The following is a 21,883-nucleotide window of genomic DNA, read 5'->3' as shown; positions in this document are numbered from 1 at the left end:
AGTTGCTAGTCCAGTCGACAGCATTCTGGGCAGGACTCTGGCTCTGCCAGGTTAGGAGTGATGTAAAAGTACATGGTCAGGTCACCTGTCCTTGGAAGAGCATAGCTGTTGTTGACCTCTTCCAGTAGGTCAACCTGTTACTGACCTGTTACCTTTTTCCCAATAAAGTTTTTGTTTTCCTTCCAGTTAAGTGGATCTATATTGGGGAAAATTAAAATACTTTTAAAAGTAGGTCATGGTATTTAAAAAGTAGGTCATGTTAATGGAGTATATTGTTAATCAAGCCTTGATGCCACAGCAGGAAAAATGTGTAAATAAAAGTGAAAAAAAAAAGCATTTATTCAGTCACAAAGACTCACAATTGAATAAGACACAGCCTTCTGATCTTGTGGACCTTAATATCCAGTAGATATCTATACGAACAGGTTAGTTTAGCAAAATACCAGAGTAGGAGCTATGTGACAGCTTCACAGACCTGGAAAACAAGACACTGTAGGAAACACATTTTCAAATCATCACCTTGATCACATGGCATGAGTAGTACTGATCGTCAACTGTGTCTGTAGCCCCTTGTCAGCCTGACTGAGGGATTGGGTGCTAGTAGATGCTTGACATTCATTATGGGGTTTTGGAAGCATGTGACCTTTTTTAAGGCAGAGGTGCTCATTTGTAACCACACTTTCAGAGTTCTGTGACCCATGTATCTATGAATTACAGTTCAGATGGTGTAAAGTACAGGTATATGTGTAAGACATTTGCCAAAAGGTAATTCGAAAGCTTCTCGAAGCCTTTTAAGGTTTATTCACCCCTCCAGGGCAGAGAATAGCTGTTACTAGCCTCTGAAAGGGACTCTTCTCACACAGGCTGTCTGGTGATCAGGCCCCCAGCACCTCTAGCCTCTCCCTGACTCCTTCCTGCTAGACATTTGGGCCCCCTCACCCCAAATAGTTATCATTTCTTGTTGAGCCTTCTCTCTTCCATGGCACTTTTTTGGTACATATCCCTATAATTCCTGGCACAGTTCATGCTATTTTAAATATACAACCTTCTTGTCTTCTTTGTTAGAACATATTTTTTTGTAATCAGTATTATTTCTGTCTGTGCTGTTACTGTCTCTCTTGGTCCTGTTCTCCATTAATATAATATATCCAGATCTAGAAGAATGTATTTTTTGTGTAACATACTTTGTAAAGCAGGAGATGTCACCCTATCCTCGAACTTTGAAATACTTGTTAGAAAGTACTTCATTTCCCATTTTTGTCCCTTCTCTCTTAATGCCCCAATGAGTGAATTTCTTCCAGCTGTGAATAAACCAATTGAAGTTCTTCTTTATTTAACTCTGACAGTCACATACACATCCCTGGAGTTTTGTTTTCAGCCAGTGCCAACAGCTAATCGAAGTCTTTCTTTCTGCTGTAGGAATTCATGAAGAAACTGGAAGAAAAAAGAGCCGCACTGAATAAAGCTACCAGCATGGGAGATGCTGTTTTGGCTATGTGCCATCCTGACTCCATCACCACCATTAAGCACTGGATAACCATCATCCGGGCCAGGTTTGAGGAGGTCAGTGTGTCTGAGGTCATCATTAGAGCAGCAACAGCGTTGAGAATGAGGGTGTGGAAACTTGGGCAACTGCGATACATTTATGACCGTGGGAACATGAGGCCTCTGCAAAGAAAAATGCTGTTTAAAATACCTTCCAGTGTGTATTACCTGTCTCTGAAGTCCACTTTTATTTTTAAAAGTTGAAATAGTTTTGCAGCTATGCCCCTGCAACATGGAAAGGCAAATATTTGGTTCACTGTATTACTTTCTGTCCCACTTACACACTGTCTCTGTTGGATAAGCCAGCACTTGAATTGTATTTCAGACAAGCGTATGCTTGTGGAATGAACTGCATGCATGAACTGAATTCTGTATCTTAAGATTTTAGCTATTTTTATTTCTTCTCAGTGCTACATGGAATAAGCATACCTGATCCTTCAGAGAATGCATGTTTGAATTTTTTAACGTTTGTTTGTTTATTTATTTATTTATTTATTTATTTATTTTAACATTTATTTATTTTTGAGAGACAGAGAGAGGCAGAGCATGAGCAGGGGAAGGGGAGAGAGAGAGAGAGGGGGAGACACAGAATCTGAAGTACGCTCCAGGCTCTCAGTTGTTTATTAGCACAGAGCCCAAGGTGCGGCTCAAACTCACAAACTGCAAGACCATGACCTGAGCTGAAGTCAGACACTCAACCGACTGAGCCACCCAGGTGCCCCAATGTTTCTTTTTGGGAGAGAGAGAGCATGAGCAGGGGAGGGGCAGATGGAGAGGGGGCCCTGAGGATCCATAGTGGTCTCTGTGCTGACAGCAGTGAGCCTGATGCAGGACTCGAACTCATGAACCGCAAGATCATGACCTCAGCCCAAGTTGGACACTTAACCAACTGACCCACCCAGGTGCCCCCAGCAAGTGCATATTTGAACTTAAATTAGAAAACAAGAGGAAACCTGGGATGTGTATGACATCCATCTCTGCAAGCTGGCTCTTGGTACCACGGATGGGATATAGAAAGACTGGAAGTATTATGAGTCCGGCCCAGGATGATCCCAATTTACATTTAAATTTTGTGGTTTTTATATCAATTAAATAATTAAGATGAAAGAAATTCAGGGAAATTTTTTTTTCCCCCAACAGGTGTTGGCCTGGGCGAAGCAGCATCAACAGAGATTAGCAAGTGCTCTGGCTGGGCTCATTGCTAAACAGGAATTGTTGGAAGCTTTGCTGGCTTGGCTGCAATGGGCTGAAACCACGTTGAGTGATAAGGACAAGGAAGTCATCCCCCAGGAAATCGAAGAGGTGAAAGCCCTCATTGCAGAGCACCAGGTAAAATAAATATCATCCTAACCCCTGGTTCTTTATTTCACCACCATACTGCTCAAAAGATTGCTTTGTGCTTGTTACCTTCATGTCCTCTAGTCGTTCCTCCTGGGTTTCTAATTCCTTACCTTTATTTTCAGCTCTGTCCCATCCTGTTCTCTCTTTCGGCGATCTCCCTTCTTTATTGCTCCCTGCTTGTGTATTCCACTGTCTGGTGCTGAGCATCTCCCATGATGTCCACCAATACGCCAGTATTTCAAATATATCCTGTCTACAAGGGAATGCATCGTCTTGTTAAGAAAAAAAAAAAAGGCTACTGCTCTATCCTAATCTGTTTTAAACTTTGAAATGATGGGCGTCACATTAACGCTGACTTATTTGTTTGCTTGTTAGTCTGTTTAATATACATTATTAAAGGTCAGCTTAGTTGGCTAAGAGTTAACATCGCTATTATATCTTAATGAAGGTATGAGCCATCCATGTCCAAAATGGCCCTGAAGTGCCTCACGCCATGTTCTCTGTGATGAGAGCTCTTCCGTGTGACAGATACTCCAGAAATGTGTTACTCCACTTTTCACTTTTATCCCCCTCCTCTTTTTTTCACCCCTTTTCACCGCAGTCTGTGCCTTTGCCACATATTCCAGATATTGGGATATGTAAGTCAGTAAGCCTAAGGAGATGAGATAAGAAATGGCAAGATAGTCAAACCTGTTAAATGGAAACTTTAACCTGAATAACTTTTATCTGCCTTGGCATAGCATATATGTTAACAGGACTATTTAAAATATATCCACATTTAATGTGGATGCTTTACATCACTGTACATCAGAGCCATCTTAAATATTTCAAATATGTAAGTGAAATGTGCTACAAAGAAGTTCTAAGCACCAACCCAGTTAACTAGTTGCTTTGCAGATAAATGCTCACTTTAAGATTCTTCAGAAAGAGCTTGGGCTGATACCCAGGCAGATTATGTGTGGTCTTCAAACTAAAACAAATTACTGTTACAATGCTGTAATTACTTAACAGGTATCACATTTTATATTCTTTACATATGAGTAAGTGCTTTGTTATGTGGGCTTACATTTTTTCCCCCAAAGATGCAACATGTTTATTCCTTTTTCCAGAAATAATAGCATGGTCCTTTTATCCTTTTGTTTTTAGTTCACTTCTAAAGATAGTTTTCTCTGGTATACTTGTATTTAATTGACATTGACATTTCAGACCTTCATGGAGGAAATGACCAGAAAACAACCTGATGTGGATAAAGTTACCAAGACCTACAAGAGGAGGGCAGCTGATCCTGCCTCATTACAGTCCCATATTCCAGTCCTGGATAAGGGACGAGCAGGAAGTAAGCAGTGGCTAATTTCTTTAATTATTATTATTTATTATTTTTTCTTTTTAGAGAGAGAGAATGTGAGAAGGGGAGAGGGGCAGAGGGAGAGAGAAAGTATCCTAAGCAGGATCCACACTCAACACAGAGCCTGACATGGGGCTCGATCCCACAACCCTGGGATCATGACCTGAGCTGAAAGCAAGAGTTGGACACCCATCCTGCTGAGCCGTACAGGAGCCCCCTAATTTCTTTAAAATGAATATGGTTAAGCAAGGAAGTTAGTTTTGAATTGTCATTTGAAATTTTAGAACAATTGGTGATTCTGTGAGCTCTCTATCATAAAAGGTTTCCTTGAAAGAATACATGGGCTCAAATATTGTAGCAACTTATTTAAAAATAAAGAAAAAGATATATCCAGGTCCCTGTGTGTAAATTTATTTGCTTGAAGGGTATCTTTTAGATTAGTTAGAAGAAACTGGAAAAATTTTGCAACAAGAACAGAAATCATCATCTCCATTTGCTTTCATTATATAACTAGCCCTAAGATGGAATATAACAGAAATAGCCATGACCTGGGTAAAGTTCATGACCTAACTATTCATTGGTGACCAGCAGTCCAGTAGATTTTGCCCATGTTCATATGACTTCAGGTTCTATTTACTTCTCAGACTATCTTGACTCCACAAAAGAGTGTCAAAAGTGACACTTAAAACAATAATAGCTGGTTTGGAGAAGATTTAAAATAAGCAAAATTTATCTCTGAATAGTGGTATAGTTGATGTATTTCTGAATAGTGCTTTAATTAAAAAAATGGTTTCAGATCTTTTAGTTACTGTATTGCACAAGGGGGCAAGGTAACAAGGCGATTAAGAACTCTGGAGACAGACTCCTTGGCTCTTCTCACTACTTACCAACTAGGGAGATATAACCTTAGACAAGTTACTTAAACTCTGTCTGAGCCTCAATTTACTCATCTGTATAAGGGAATAACTATAACTTCATTGGATTCTGGTAACAATTAAATGAGCTGATGTGTGTGAGGTGGTTAGCATACTTTTTGGCATGTAGTTAAATGCTCAATAAATATTAGCTATTGATAACTCCAATAGGAGTTAGGAACTCTGGGCATTTCCCAGCTTGGACACTCACTTCCTGTATGACTTTAGGCCAGTGGTTTTTCTAGGCCACATTTAATCAGGTAGATGAGGAAAATGCATTGAGACAATTGTTCTGTGACATTATAAAAACTTGTGAAAAATAGCCAGAAAAGAGGGAGAAAACTTTAGTAAGGCAGGAAATTGGGGTATGAGACTATGCACGGGAAACATGCAGTCTCAGCGGAAATGGATTTGGATGAACGCTGGGATTTTACACACACTTAGATATTTGATTGGAATTTGTAAAGTATCTTGCTCTGACTCTAATGAATGGCCAGTGTCTCCTGCCCTCACCTGCCCTCCTTTCAGCCTTTTTTTCTAAGAAGGGCAGCTGAGTTTGTGTAGCTTATTCTAAGATAAGTCTCACTGTCCTGGGAGATCTCTTTTATCATCCCTTAACAAGAGAGAAGATCACAAGGTAATTCATTGTCATTGAAATGGCATGGATTTTAAGCTGGAAAATGCTTTTAAACATAATTTTATAAGAGATCATTCCAGTGTTTAAATGCCCTTGTCAAGATATGTTTCTTTAATTTATACATAAGATCCTTGGTAAGTAAAACAGATTTGGACTTGAACATTATGCATCATCTAAATAGGATATTTCTAAATAATTAAGGTGATTCAGTCTTAGCTGGGAACGATAAAGGCCCGGCCTTAACATATTGCGGAACCCTGGAAACTGCCCTCCTAACTAAAGTTGTATTTTAACAGGAAAGCGCTTCCCAGCATCAAGCTTATATCCCTCTGGATCACAGACACAAATCGAAACCAAGAATCCCAGGGTCAACTTGTTGGTGAGCAAATGGCAGCAAGTTTGGCTCCTCGCACTGGAAAGAAGGAGGAAGCTTAATGATGCCTTGGACAGACTGGAAGAGGTTAGAAAACTCATACATTCTGCACCCCTGATATATGGGATATGGGTTTAGGGAATCAGTACAATAAAAAATTACAATTGACCCTTGAACAACATGAGCGTTAGAGGCACCAACACCCTTCCACACACCGCATAGTCAAAAATCTATGTATAACGTTTGACTCCCCCAAAACTTAACTGCTTAATAGCCTACAGTTGACCAGAATCCTTACTGATAACAATCAATTAACACAGATTTTGTATATTTGTTATATACTGTGTTCTTACAATCAAATACGCTAGAAGAGGGGAAATGTTATTGAGAAAATCACAAGAAAAAAATCACAAGGAAGAGAAAATACGTCTTTTTTTATTTTGTAAAAAACCTGCATGTAAGTGGATCCACACAATTCAAACCCATGTTGTTCAAGGGTCAAACTATAATGTTTAAACATAAGCAGAAGCTGACTCCTTAAGAAAAGGAATCAGATCCAGCTTGGGGCGCCTGGGTGGCTCAGTCAGTTGAGCATTCGACTCTTGATTTTGGCTCAGGTCATAATCTCATGGTTCATGAGTTCAAGCGCCATGTTGGGCTCTGTGCTGGTGGCATGGAGCCTGCTTGGGATTCTCTCTCTCCCTTTCCTCTGCCCCTCCCCTGCTTGCACACTCTCTCTTTCTCTCTCTCTCTCAGATAAAATTTTTAAAAAAATTAAAAAGAAAAGATCCAGCTTGACGTATGTTTGCTTGGTATTACCTGGAAAATGTAACCATTTATAGTTCAGATATTTTCGTTATTTATATTCTGTGATCTGAGATTTAGAGTTTCAGATTCTGAAACTGGGAAATTTTTAGAAGCCTAAAGGAGGTAGAATGACAAATAGCAGAGAGAGAACAGAGGTAAGTGCTACCACGCTGGGCCTGGTGCTCAGTGGGCAGAGAACTTTCTAGAGGTGTTATTACTTTGGGGCATGATCACATTGGCATGATCAGAAATTTTCAGTTTGAGGGTGCCTGGGGGGCTCAGTTGGTTGAGCATCCAGCTCTTGATCTTGGCCCAGGTCTTGATCTCACAATTCGTGAGTTCAAGCCCCACATTGGGCTCTGCACTGACGGCACAGAGTCTGCTTGGGATTCTCTCTCTCTCTCCCCCTTTCTCTGCCCCTCCCCAGCTTGTGTTCTCTCTGTCTCTGTCTCTTTCTCTCTCTCAAAATAAATAAATAAAAACTTAAAAAAATTTTTTTTTCAGTTTGACTTTTTGACGAACTTTTATTTGTAAAGAAAAGCCAGTGACACTAGTGAAATTACAGGAAAAATGTTTCTGAGTTCTCTGTGCAAGATCATACCTTTGTTTGAAGTGGGAAAGATAGGTGCTTTATCTAGAAGATCATTAAAAATAACTTTATTCATAAAGTGTAAGATATAATTTGAGCACTGAATTAACCAAAATACATTTTGTCCTTTCCAGCTGAGGGAATTTGCTAACTTTGATTTTGATATCTGGCGCAAAAAATACATGAGATGGATGAATCATAAGAAATCTCGAGTGATGGACTTCTTCAGGAGAATTGATAAAGATCAGGACGGGAAAATAACCCGACAAGAATTTATTGATGGAATTCTTTCCTCAAGTAAGTCCCAACAGGGGTGACTGTAAATGATGTAATTTTTAAAGAAAATAAGCACCGTTTAAACTTGTGTTACCAATAAAGCATCGCCTTTAAAGTTGGCTGTGAAGTCACAGCCCTCAGTGAAAAGTGCCCTTGGTAAAATTCATGGGTTTGGATTCAGGCACACTTGTAATTGTGTAACCACAATTAGTATATTCCTTGTTCCACTGCAGCTGTGTCCTCATTAGGATAATAAACTTAATAATATTTGATTCTTAGATTGTTTGGCCTGACATATAATGGGAAATCAATAAACACAAGTCAGTCTCTTCCCTTTTTTTGTTCTAATTGACATTCTGATCATTGTCATTAGTAGGAAATTAGAACTCTTTAAAAATTCTTAAAGTATTTGTCACCTTATTGGTAGTTTAGTCATATGGATATGCCTTCTCTGGAAGATGTTACTGGAAGTAATTCTTAAAGGAAATTTAATACAATCATATGAATGTGTATATTCATATGTATAAAATCCATATATTCCTTAAGTAAAGTGGTAGTTGAACCGTATGAAACTTACTAATATGAAACAGTTTTTGAACTAGAAAAATAACAGTTTCAAGTGATTCACCCTGGTGTAGTCATTAAAGATAAATGTAGGTCCTATACACTGGTTTCGTTTGTTTCAATGTCAATCGGCTTCTTAAAAGGATTTTAATATATTTGATGACCCCGATAATTTAACTGGCAGCATTAAGATCAAAATAATACAATCAAGAATGTCTTGAGGCAGAATTAACATGTTATACCTCTTCCTTTTTTTTTTTTTAAGGCTTAAATCTTTTTGTCAAATGTTACTGTAAATAGCTAGGTTTTTAAAAACTTTCATTGGGAATGTAGTATGGCTTATTCTGAGAGTATCCTAATTATCATTCATACGTGGAATCTAAATACAGAGTTAAACTCAGAGTGGAAAAGTGGTTGCCAGGGTCTGGGGGTGGGGGTGAGGGGAAATAGGGAGAGTCTGGTACAAGAGTACAATCTTTCACCGTATGGTGAGTAAGGTCTGAGGTTCTAAAGTATAATGTGGTGACTATAGTTGATAATATTGTATTGTGTGATTGAAATTTTCTAAGTGAGTAGAACTTAAGTTTTCAGAAAACAAAACAAAACAAAAAGATAAATATGTGAGGCGATGGATGTGTTAACTAACTTGATGGGAGGAATCCTTTCACAGTGTGTACGTGTATCAAATCATCACAATATACACTTTTCATTTTCTTACAATTTTATTTGTCAGTTATACCTCAGTAATGCTACTTACTATTATCTGAAAATTTTAGAGTTTCCAACCAGCCGCCTGGAGATGAGCGCAGTTGCAGACATCTTTGACCGAGACGGCGATGGATACATTGACTACTATGAGTTTGTAGCGGCCCTTCATCCGAATAAAGACGCATATAAACCTGTCACTGACGCCGACAAAATCGAGGATGAGGTATCATTATCTTTCCGCCACCTGCAACAACATCTTGTGCTGCCAGGATGTCCTGCACAACCCATGCAGCCGTTTTATTTATTTCATTTTGAGTTGTCCTGTCAAGGTTTTAAGGATTCCGCAGTGTGTAATAACATTAAAGTGGACATTTCGTTGTTTTTTTTTGGCAGGTGACAAGACAAGTAGCTAAGTGTAAATGTGCAAAACGGTTTCAAGTTGAACAAATCGGAGATAACAAATACAGGGTAAGTCTGCAAAATAACGGTTTAGTTCTCTTGAAGGAGAAAAATTGAAATTTGTATGCAATTTGATCTGCATTGCTTTCCAGGAATGCTAATTACTTTTACCTCACATCACAATATAGTGGTCTGTAAAATTCCAACTTTTGTCATTTTACATTCTATAAACATAGCCTGCATTTTGTAAATTAGGACATATCTTTGACATGTACGTTACTTTTAAGGAGCAAAACACATCTCACATACTCAAGTTGGTTCGTGTGACTTATAATATATTTTATTATGACTACAGGTAAGTTTTCATATTTCTAGTAACAAAGCTATTCCAAGCCAGAACCATAAAGTTAAAAATGTTGACTCATTTTTAGAAAAGTGAAAAAAGAGGCAATGTTTTCCACTTGTACAGTTATTTTTCCTTTCATTCGAAGTCTCAAAAGCTCAGTCCACCTTCTTCAGAACAATTATTTGAAGACTAATGTGACTTTGTCACTCCTCTCTCTTTTTTTTCTCTGTTTTGGGATATCTCTTATATGTAGTAGCTAGACAGGAAATGTGCTGAGTTTCCCTAATACAGTTTGTTACTTACAAATTTTTTTAAATTTTAATTTGTATATTTCCACATTGGAAAATATTCATCCACATATTTGAATTTCTAACCTAAATTTGAAACCCAAAGCTTTTCAAAAAAACTTGTATAGGAAATTTTCTGCCTATTTGGTTTGAAGTCTGAACACATGGGTACCTGCACATTTCTAAACTAGGTACTGTATCCAGGAGCCCCGAGTGTGAAAGATTGTGTGTGTGTGTGTATGTGTGTGTGTGTTCTAGAGTCATATAGAAAGTTTCCTATTGAACTAATTGTGTCTTTCTTCCATTTTTCATTTTTTTTTATCAGTTCTTCCTGGGAAATCAGGTATAAACCAGTGGAATGTATTCTCAAGTTCCCAATGATTTTTTTTTTAAACTTTAATTCATAGCCATTAAAGCTTGCCATGGCCAATCTTTCCCATGCTGTTGCCCTAGCTACTACATTGTTGGTTGGCGTGGTGTTTCTGTAAATGCTGTAAGGATCCTTGATCCAGGATTCCTTTTTGCAGTGTGTCTTAAATGAGGAGATTACTTTTAAGCAAACCAGATAATAAATTGTAGCTTGACTGGTCACAGTGTTGCAAATGCAATTTTTAATTCCAGTTTATAATAATATGTTATATGTATTTTATGCAAATACTCATTGGAACACAAATTTGATTCTGCACACATCTCTACACTGTATTTAACCATTGAGGTCACATGGTCTACAGTAGCTAGAGAAGGACCAGCGTCAGGCAATGACGTGGGAAGACAGAGAAGTGAGAAGTCTCCCTGGCACTCAGCCACAAGTAATGTGTTCTCTCCAAAGCAGCTATTGTCCTATTTGTCCTAAATCATCAATTTTAGGCCTTTGCATTTTCCAAGTAGAAATTTTAACTCTGGAGGTTTTAACTGGTATCATTCATTTTGAGGACATGTATCTCTCCCATATGAAATCCTAAACCACGCTTTATCCCATTTTGACTTCACATTGAAGTCAGTATAAACTGTCCAGTGGTACTGTGTCATGATCACAAGTTTTAGAACTAAAGATAAGAGAAATTGTGTTTTGATTTAAACAAAGGAGAAGAGTTCTTCCCTGTATGCTTTTGGAAAGAAGCGTACTATTTGTAATACCTGACCATATCATATTAGATATTCCTCTGCCTCTCAGTTGTTAAGCCATATTGTAGCTTAAGTTTCAAATTCCCTCTTACTCCCATTTATTGCAAGCACATAATTTTTTCAAATAGAAATTTTCAGGTCCTTCAAATTGATGTCTTTAAAACTTGGCATTAAGTATAATATATAAAAAGTTACTGTCCAATTCACTTATTATTATTTTCTGAGTTAACAATTGGGGTAGTATTTTTTATTTGTGGAAAGGATGAGAAAAATGCTCACTTTAAATGGTTTTATTTACTGAAAACACAAAGAGCAACATTAATCTATTTTTTTCTTACATCACGATTTGGCTGTTAGGAAAATTAGAGAAATTCTGAAGGCAATGTTATTGTCTAGAAAATACATTCTCAAAATAAAAATTTATATTTATTAGACTTGAAATATCTCTATAAAATAGTAATTCTCTTTTTGTTTTGAACATAATTATCTGGTTTCTTAAGGGTAATTTTCTTTAAATCCCTTCCTTTTCCTTTGCTTATTAGCAGCACCAAATTTTTTTCTAACAAAATAAATATATATTTTAATTTCAAAATTTTAATTTACATTTCAGGAACCGGTTCAATTATAAGAGAGTTTAAATCTCAAGGCTTGAAAATGGACTACTTTAGAAATAGCAATATAAAAAGGGCTGATGTAAAACGCATGAGTTCCTGCTGGTGCATTTTACATGCTTTCCAGGTCCTTTTGAGTTTCAGGGTCATGGGTTGGCTTTGTTTTAGGTTCTATTCCTGAAACTCAATGTTAAAGCATATTGAAAAGCAGCAGATTGTTTCTACTTAAAGTGAAGTTTTCTGTTTACCCATCATGAGTCCAGACAAATAGTCAAAGTCACAATTGCATCTTACCTGCCTTTAAAAGAAACTATGTTTACTTGACTGTTCATTTTGCTATGGTATCTGTTGAGTTGGCAACCATGAAAATCAGTATGGTGATTTTTACAAGCTGAACATGAGCCTATTAGAAATGATTTCAAAGTATAAAATTATTTCTCATGGGCTTTCAAAACAAATCTTAGGATCAAAAACTATCTGTACTCTAGACGGTTATTCCAGACTTGCAGAATTTGTAGCATATCCAAGTGATTGGAAATCCATTGAAAGGGTAAGAACACAATTGCGTATTAGTGTCAGTAATTATGGTACAAACAGCTTTAAGACAAAGCCTTTTAGATTCGAAAGCTGTATCACTAATAATGTGTCACTGGCTGTTCTAATATTACAGTAATCCAAAATGGCACACTAATCCAGCCTTTGACAGATTGGTTTACCAGATCATTAGTGATCCAGAAATTTTAGTTGACTGTGAAATTTTTGCTGGTCATGTTCGTTTACTGCTTTATCTCTCTAAAGTCAAAACTGCTCTTAGGGAAAACCGAATGAGCTTATGGAGATTATTCCTGCAGATTTCAGTGGAAAATAGTTTTAGTATAGGATAAAGTTTTAATGAAGAAGAATCAGAGTTTACTAAACTTTCTTTAGAATCTTATTTTGTATAAGCCCTGGCAGGTGGGCCAGTGCTTATTTTGATGTCTGTGTTTAATTTCTAGAAACATCTTTCAATTACTGCCTTACTAATGTTTCTATCATAAAGAAAATTCATTTCTGGAACAAAGCTTCAATATTACACTTGATAACCTTGGTAGCTTTTTTCAAACTGTTTCCTTTGGGCTAAATCAGCATGCAGCAGTCTAACGCAGATCATTTCAAACCCGTTTTTATGAGATTTTACTAATCGCTGTGAACTAAGCAAGAAATTTAAGTTGGTTGCTTAAGCTACTGCAGATTGCATATCATCCTTAGGTGTTTAGCCTTACTGTTGACAATTAGAGGTTCTGTCTTTCATCTTCACAGTTTGGGGACTCCCAGCAACTGAGGCTCGTTCGAATCCTACGAAGTACCGTAATGGTTCGTGTTGGAGGTGGATGGATGGCGCTTGATGAGTTCTTGGTGAAAAATGATCCTTGCAGGGGTAAGGAGATGCTATGTTATGATAATAATACCATGAAAGTATACCAATTTTGTATTACTTACTAGCATCAAAAACATGCTGGGTCTAATTTTGGTTATTTATTACGGTAATGAACATTTCACATTGGTCTCTGTCAGCCTAAAGTTCCCAAAGAACTTTCGGCAATCATGTAAACCATGTTCTTCTCATTTTTTTTTCTTACTTCTTCTGGATAATTATGAGAGTGATAGACAGGAAATACTAGAGTAGATGTATTCATTTTTTTAATGAAATGCTCCCATATGCAATTTTCAAAATCAGTAATTACATCAACTAGGGAAAAGAGTTCATCTGTCATTAAATAGCAAAGTAAAATGAAAGGAAACTGAGGTGAAGAAGACTGAACATGCTGGATGGTAAAAGTTTAAAAGTGAAAGGTTTTTTTTCCTTTAAATTGGGGGAAGGTAAGGAAAGTAATACCTAAACATTTAAAAATTAATTATCAACTGCTAACTTGACGCTTACTTGGAAGCTGTAGGTTAGCACATTAAAAATATAAACATATGCTACTATATAGCTCACTCCATATCTACCAGCCACAGAGTCCTTGATTATCTTTTAATTTTCCTTATCTTTCAGATCCCATAGTCGATTTTGGAATTCTTAACTGATTTACCTTACAAATGGTCATTTGATTGCAGTCTCTAGTTAGGTCCCCTTTACTTAGTAGGTCCATTTTTCTTTGAAAAAAGGAAACAATAAAATTCTGTGATATTCTTTAACCTGTGAGCTCATTTTACTCCTCTTAAACAAACAACCACAAATGTTTGTGCTGATACTGATAGGCTACCCTGCGGGAGGCCGGGGTTCTTCCGGTGGGGCCTGTTTGTTAATTTAGTGCTGGCACCTGGATGCACAGGTGTATCAGAGTGAGCCCTGCTCTGCCAAGGGCACCTTCGATCAGCATACAACCCTACAGGTAGCTCTGCTCTCTGCAAGTCACAGATACACCCCAAAAAGGGGCAAAATAACGAAAACTCCCTTTCTTAGTAAATGCAGCCTAAAGTAATGTACCTTCATTTATGAAACAAAGAAATGAGAATGTGTAGCATCCTGTTGAGTTGCTTAGAGAGGCTGTGGTGGCTGCGGTCAAGTCTTCCAAATAGGTTTTTCTTATGGAGTCAAATCTCAGAGTGCTTCTTTTCTTGATGCAACTTTTCTTCTAAAATGTGTGCTAAAAGCCGGATCTGAGCACCCTTTGCATATTCAACTACTGTACTTTGTTTCTTCTCTTGCTAACAGTATTCTTTAATGTGATTGGTATCCTGTGTCATTTTTTCTAGTTCATCATCATGGGAGTAAAATGTTACGTTCGGAATCAAACTCTTCAATTACTACTACTCAGCCTACTATAGGTTGGCAACCCCTCTCTTTGCCTCTCCCCTCTTACCTTTTCTCTTTCCTACTTTTACATTCTCGCTTTAATCATTTGTTTTAAGATAACACGCTTCATCCATCGCGTATGGCTTAACTCATATCCAACTGAGCTGGTGCTTCCAAATTTAAATTCTGAACCGTTGACACACTTCCGGTGTGTTGCACATGTAGGTGTTCTGTAAGTGATCAAACACATGCTAACACGTTGCTCATTGGGTTCTTGTGGAGTGTTCTCCGTGTGCATATGTGTTTGTATGAGTGTTGCATCACTGATTATCTCCTATCCTTGGGTCTGGTGTTTGTTATTTGCATGTTGGTTAAACAGACTTTTTGGAGGCATAAAATAAAAATACTAGTTGCCTCATTTAAGTGAAGAACCTGAGAGTTTATATGTTGTCATCATGATTAACAAGCCATCTCTCATTCTGTGTGATTCTATTGTTTAATTAATTCCAGTGTTAAAAAACTGGCATTCTCCTTACCTCAGTAGTACATGCAAAAGACACAGTCCCCGCCTTACTGGCTTGTCTTCTCAGTGTGCAGAAAGGGCGATGAAACCATGTGGGCATCAGTAGCTGGTGGATTAACAATATTTTAGCATGAGCTTTCCATTTTCATGCTGACTCTTTCTTTAATAGTGGTTATTCTTGCTGGTGTCTAGTGTTAGAATAAACACACTATTTTTTTTTTTCTTTCCCAAACTTACTTGTATCCAAAAGGAATGCATTGTAAAGGAATGCATTTAACTTTTTGTTATGCTGAGTTGGAGTTGGCATGGCAAAAAGATGTTCTTGAAATCCTCAACTTAATCTGTGGTGCCAGCTGGTTGTTCTTCCCGTAAATTGATTGAGCATCTCTTTTTTTTTCCCCCTTCCTCTTTTGCTTGTGTACCTCGTTGTGTGCCACGTAATCCAGCCAAAGGAAGGACAAACATGGAACTTCGGGAGAAGTTCATTTTAGCAGATGGTGCCAGTCAGGGTATGGCAGCCTTCCGGCCCCGGGGCCGAAGATCGCGGCCTTCGTCACGAGGAGCTTCACCCAACCGCTCAACGTCTGTGTCCAGTCAGGCTGGCCAGGCGGCCTCTCCACAGGTCCCTGCCACCAGCACACCCAAGGTAAGACTCAGCTGGGAAAGGTTGTCTTTCTCCCATGCAGTCACTGTTTCCAGTATGCTTTTGAATGTTTTGGGACCCCAGCATTTGAAGGACCTGCCTTCTCCATTTGTATCCCTTCTCACAATATGATGCATGAAGGATTTAAAAACATGTATCTACATATGTGCTTTTGCCTTGTGGCCCATATGGAGACTGTCTATTTAGGGGCTTTGGTTACCTTTCAGATTGGTTTTTCTTTTTAAATAAAGCTTTATTTTTTTATTTTATTTTTTTGATGTATATAATTTGCCATCCAATCTTTCCACTTATTTTTAATCATTATCATTCTTACTGTGAAACATTACTCTTTGCTATGAATATCTCTTTCTGTGGTTTGTTTTTTATCTGCTGTCCTTTACATTTGATTTGCCATTGTTCCATACAGATTCTCCATCCTTTAACACGCAATTATGGTAAACCATGGTTGACAAACAGCAAAATGTCAACTCCTTGTAAACCAGCAGAGTGCTCAGACTTTTCCGTGCCGTCTGCAGAGGTATCGTAAGGCCCAGATTCTAGTCTAACAGTCTTCTTTAACTGAAACTGTCACCCACTAACATTGCTTTACCTCTCCCTTAACACATGCACTTTTGATAATACCACGTCTTTTTACAGACTTCTATAAAATAATAAACAACTCCGCATTTCTGAGAAGACATGAGAGTGTCTTTTCTCTCTTGGGAGAGTGAAATACAGGAGATTGTATTAGACTTATGTCAAGTTTCTTTTAGAGCTCATGGTAGGCTTGTGCTTCTAGACATTATTTGGGCAAGAAATGCAACAATACCCCTTCAGGTGAGAGTGAGAGGCAATGTCATTTACAAGTATTTCCTTAAAAGAATATTTATTAAGTGTACACTGTGAGCAAGGTCCTTCCAAATGTATGCTACATTTATTTCTGCACAAGAACACTGGGTGGGTAAGACATAAACCTTTTAGTTATCAGTGGGGGGGTGTGTGGCTTAGGTATGAAAAAAGTTACCTGGCATTTTCAATAGGTATGTGTCTTTATTAGACTTTAAGGATTATTATTTAAGTGTGCTTCAGCTTTTTATATGGCAGGATTTATGGAGATAAGATATTTAGGTCATGTAAAATGTGCCCAATTAGCTCATATATCAGATCATTTCATTCAAGTGAAAATCAACCAAATAGATTTGAAAGAAAGTTCTCTGTAAAATGACACACACATAGGTATCAAATGATCACATACTTGATTAGAGGTACAATAACTGGGGTGATGTCCCTAAATAACTTTGCTTGAAATGAAGTCCAGGACCCTTTTATGAAAGTGATGTATAGTACCTGTAAAAAGCCCTGTATGCTTTTCAAAACACTTTCTAATCTATTATTTAATCCTCACATCAGTAGTAAGAGGTAAGCAGAGAAAATTTCATTACTCTCATGATTCAAAATGTCATTACTGGTAATGGTAGAATTGAGGCAGAAACAACCCATTCTTCAATTCTTCCTCATTCCCTGACCCTTCATTTCCACCCTGTCACTTATGGTGAATCTAGTGTAACAAAAACTGAGAACAGTTCAAGAGGCCTCAAGCAACATACATGTTTTAAATATTTAGGGCTATGCTGCTATGTTCCAATTTTTTTAAAACTAGAGATTCCCCCAGATTAGAGTTTATGTTATTTTAACTACTATAAAACTATGTTTCGTTTCAAATAGCCTCATTAGACAAAACAACCGAAGAGAGAAAACAACTAAGGTATATACCTCTATGGAGGGGTCTGTGAGAATCCTAGGTAGGGTTGGTGACCCTGAAATAAGAGCAGTCAAGGCCTTCCGAGAAGAATGATTTTACATGGCAATGAATTCTGCCACCTTGGGTGATATGTTTCATAATTTGGGGTCCTCACTCTTTTGTGGGTTGTCAAGATTCTTTGAAACTTAGGAATTTAACTAGATGAAAGTTGTCAGATCTTGGGCAGATCACTGCCCTCCTCAGGCCCTCATTTTCCACATTTGCCAAAAAAGTTGTGATTAGGGGAATGTAAGGATTAATTATCCTTACGTGGATGAGAGTATTTTGAAAAGTTAAGGTTATTTTAATGTTTATTTTGAGAGAGAGCGAGTAGGGGAGGGGCAGATAGAGAATCCCAAGCAGGCTCTGCACTGTCAACATGGAGCCCATCACAGGGCTCAGTTCACAATCTGTGAGATCATGACCTGAGCCAAAATCAGGAGTCTGATGCTCAACCTACTGAGCCAGCCAGGCACCCCAAAGAGTTAAGTTATATACGTATACAAATCACATATTAATTCTGTCCTTAAATGTATGTATAGAATACATATGTAAATGAATTTTGAATATTACATTCATATTAAATTGCAACTCTAATATATCAAAATGTCTTACATACACTTCATTACACATTTACAACTAATATGAGAAAAACTAATTTTTAAAAAAAATGGACACATGGGGTGCCTGGGTGGCTCAGTTGGTTGAGCGTCCGACCTTGATTTCAGCTCAGGTCATGATTCCAGGGTCGTGGGATCAAGCCCGACATTGGACTCTGCACTAAGCATGGAGCCTGCTTAATATTCTCTCTCCCTTTGCCCCTCCTGCCCACTCATGTTTGCTCACTCTGTTTTTAGAAAAAAAAATTTATTTAAAAAATGCCCATATACACCTGTTGGGATGAGCACTGGGTGTTGTATGGAAACCAATTTGGCAATAAATTTCATATTAAAATAAACAAATAAAAATAAATAAAAATAAAAAATGCCCACATAATTTGTACAGGTTCATTTCCTCTGAACAGCTCCCTGTGAGTTCATTGAGGCAAATGACAATCTCTTCTACTTCATGGGAGATTTGCTTATTTTGTTGACTTTGGGGAAATTTTCAGAATGTTGTAGTGGTCTGGAAAAAATGCAGTGATTTTAGGCTTATAATAAAATCTCATGGTTGTGATTGTTTTGGGCATTCTCTGTGAACTCCTATAAGAATTTTAAAAGAATTTTCCCTAAGTGTTGCCCACGTGTCTCCTGCGTAAAGACCATAGAAGGAAATGAAAGTAGATGAAGTGATGTGGTACCAAGTTGTAAAATGTCACTGCCTCTTTTTTGCAGTTAAGTTTGTTTAAATGAAGACTGTTGAGGCATCATTTACTTATTGTTCTGTCAGTTTATTTCTGGCTGGTTCCCTAAAAGCATTGGAGGCACCAGAATATCCAAGCACAGCCTTTTCAGAGTCCCATTCTCTCTCTGTACCATGCACTCCCAACCTTTCTGGCAAGACTCTTCTAACTCCATAATGTTCACTGACAACCTGAAAGATACTAATGTGCTCACGGTTTAATTTGCCTTTTTTTTCCCTTGCTATCCTTTGGGGAGCTCTATTTCTGTGTTTTCTCTTCCATATGAATTCCTTTTTAACTCAGGGAGGGAATACGGAGTGAGTGGGAAGAAGCAAGTGGAGAGAACCCCATGCCACGTCTAATCGAAAAGCCTCTCCCACTCCCCCTCCTGAGGAGGCCCAGTGCAGGGGCTTCCACCAATCTATAATGTGGTGTCAGTGGAATATCGTGGAACAGGAACGATTTCTTGAAATGTCCTTTCACTGATTAAATACAGGGAACACCAATACAAGGAAGCAAGCTTCGACTTCCAGGATATTTATCAGGGAAAGGCTTCCACTCTGGGGACGACAGTGGCTTGATAACCACCGCAGCCGCCAGAGTCCGAACACAGTTTGCTGGTAAGTGTGATGTGGCTCTTTCTGTGATAGCTTTTTGCGGTATGATCTGAAGGTGAAAGTCCCTGTTCTTCATGGCGGATGAAATCACAAATTGACAGTGCTGTATTCTTTCAAAATGACACATAGCCCTGTCCTCCAACAACGGTAGGGGATAAATGACAAGAAAATCCCTTTTGGAAAGTACCAAAGGAAGATGAGCATAAAAAAAACTAGAGCAGTATCCTACCCCTTTACGCTGGAAGCTCTTGGCTCTTCTGTCTGCTTACAAGTTGCCTGGGCTCCATTTTGGGTGGTTGGAAAAACCCAACTGGACTGGGCCTTACACCCGTGCTAGTCCTGCTTCTTCACAGAATAGTGAACCTGGTCCCTGGGGTTGTGGGCTCAGCAAGCATGAAGTTTCTTTAAAATTTCAAGACTTCTCTTTTAAATTCCTCTGTGCTTCAAATTACTTATCCTCGGGCAAAGCGTTTGCCCCATGTCTGCCCTGCACACATCCCTAGGTACACATGTTAAACTTTGGAAAGCATAATGTTAAATTCTAGGTATATTCCTTATATCTGTTTGTAGGAAATGGAATCCTGTCTAAGCCCAAACCTACCTTTTGTCTGTAAGCCTACCTTTTTGTATATTACATTGACTTAGAATGAGGCTACCGACCCTAGTGGAATGTAGAAAGGCCACAAATCCACAAGTGTCTGCTGAGTGCCTGCTAGGTGACAAGAAAATGTGTTGAGATTAAAGGTGGCATTGGGTTTCAAGAATGTGTTGTCGATGGACCCGGGAATGAGGGTGGTTCAACTCCGTCCTCTCTCCTCAGATCCCAAGAAGACTCCCAGCCGACCAGGAAGCCGAGCCGGAAGCAAAGCTGGCAGCAGGGCCAGCAGCCGCCGAGGCAGTGATGCGTCAGACTTTGACATTTCGGAAATCCAGTCTGTGTGCTCAGACGTGGAGACTGTCCCCCAGACACACAGGCCTACGCCCCGAGCAGGTTCTCGGCCATCCACAGCCAAGCCTTCCAAAATCCCCACTCCCCAGAGGAAATCACCTGCCAGCAAATTGGACAAGTCCTCAAAGAGATAGTGCAATTGGTTCCACCGCGGCCCTTCCTTGAGCGTTTATTATTTAAGTTTGAAAGATGTAAAATATGTTGTAGAAATTATTGTGAAATAATTGCAAGGAGTTGAGTTTAAAATTCTGCAGACGGCCTTATTTGTGTATTTGTCTTCTTATTTTATCTGTATAATTTCTTGTCAGATATTCTGGGGGTTAAAGTCACGTCATATGTGAGGGGGAGGAAAGAGTCTAACATGCACTAACATTTCCGCACCGTAAGGTGTGGAGCACACACTAGAATCGGTGACTGTACCTACAGGTAAGTCCTCATCCTCTCCGACAGCCACAGCACGACAGCCACAGCTAACGTTAAGGATACCTCATGACATTTTCTTGCTTTTGTAGACACTCTGAGAAGCCAAAAGACACACACCGGGGATACATTTTGAGATCATTAAAATGTAAACTAAACGGGGGAGGGCAGACAGACGAACACAACCACGTACAGTTCTTTAAGCAGCGTCTGACAGAGAACTCACAGGAAGTTACTTTAGGCACTTGCCAGTGCTATGACATTCGAGAACCTTACAGCATTTCTGTGCCATCGCTTCACATGAGGCCAGAGGCGTCCCGGATATTAGACCTATTATACTGTAAGAATATAATTATAAAGTGCATTCATATAAATGTGAGGTTTTCTTTTGCTTGAGTGGACAGTAGCACCTGTATCATTGAACTCATTTTGTATCAAAGCAATTTTGCTTGCAGAAAGCTATGAAATAAAACATGTCCCTTAACTACATTGCTATGGAATTAATTTTTTTCCCCAGGGAAAATCCGTGTATTTTTTTATGAGCAATATCAATTTGGAGTGACCAAAAGAAACTTAAAAATGGGTTTATTTTGATTTCTCATCTGAAATAATCATGTTCTGGTATTATATCTATATTTAATAAATATATACATTTTAATTTATTATGTATACTCACATACTATAGAAAGATATTAGTATGCATTTAATAAAACCTATTCACTTGAACATGTGGAATACCTGATTATTTAAAGAACTCTTTCTATCGTTTGTTTGTTTTGAATAAAGGTTGTACGTCTGATGTATTTGTACTAATAGTGTGACAGGGTAAGTTTGGGGGGCATCAAAACACAGGGACACAATAAGGTATGTACTAAGAATGACATTAACATATATTCAGTATTCTACAAATATTTTTAGTACCAACCATGTGCAAGCTCCTGT

At 38.3% G+C, this 21,883-nt stretch overlaps 1 protein-coding gene across 4 annotated transcripts in view; it reads left to right on the top strand.

Moving 5' to 3' along the window:
• The window catches only part of DST (dystonin), a 491,592-nt gene extending 469,925 nt beyond the window's left edge, over nt 1-21,667 (top strand). For 3 of the 4 annotated variants that reach the window (XM_042986591.1, XM_042986590.1, XM_015543546.2), the window contains 13 exons: nt 1,420-1,563; nt 2,686-2,874; nt 4,093-4,222; nt 6,079-6,242; nt 7,686-7,848; nt 9,168-9,322; nt 9,493-9,567; nt 10,457-10,474; nt 13,167-13,284; nt 15,616-15,815; nt 16,240-16,350; nt 19,452-19,575; nt 20,393-21,667. In XM_042986591.1, the coding sequence (XP_042842525.1) occupies nt 1,420-1,563; nt 2,686-2,874; nt 4,093-4,222; nt 6,079-6,242; nt 7,686-7,848; nt 9,168-9,322; nt 9,493-9,567; nt 10,457-10,474; nt 13,167-13,284; nt 15,616-15,815; nt 16,240-16,350; nt 19,452-19,575; nt 20,393-20,655 (1,854 nt within the window). In that variant the 3' untranslated portion in view covers nt 20,656-21,667. The remainder of the gene's footprint in view (nt 1-1,419; nt 1,564-2,685; nt 2,875-4,092; nt 4,223-6,078; nt 6,243-7,685; nt 7,849-9,167; nt 9,323-9,492; nt 9,568-10,456; nt 10,475-13,166; nt 13,285-15,615; nt 15,816-16,239; nt 16,351-19,451; nt 19,576-20,392) is intronic. The other variant, XM_042986592.1, reaches the window with a different exon arrangement.
• Nucleotides 21,668-21,883: the final 216 nt, after the last annotated feature.

This window comes from Panthera tigris, chromosome B2 (assembly GCF_018350195.1).
Source record: "Panthera tigris isolate Pti1 chromosome B2, P.tigris_Pti1_mat1.1, whole genome shotgun sequence".
Classification (NCBI taxonomy): domain Eukaryota; kingdom Metazoa; phylum Chordata; class Mammalia; order Carnivora; family Felidae; genus Panthera; species Panthera tigris.
This window is presented reverse-complemented; position numbering and strand designations above follow the sequence as displayed.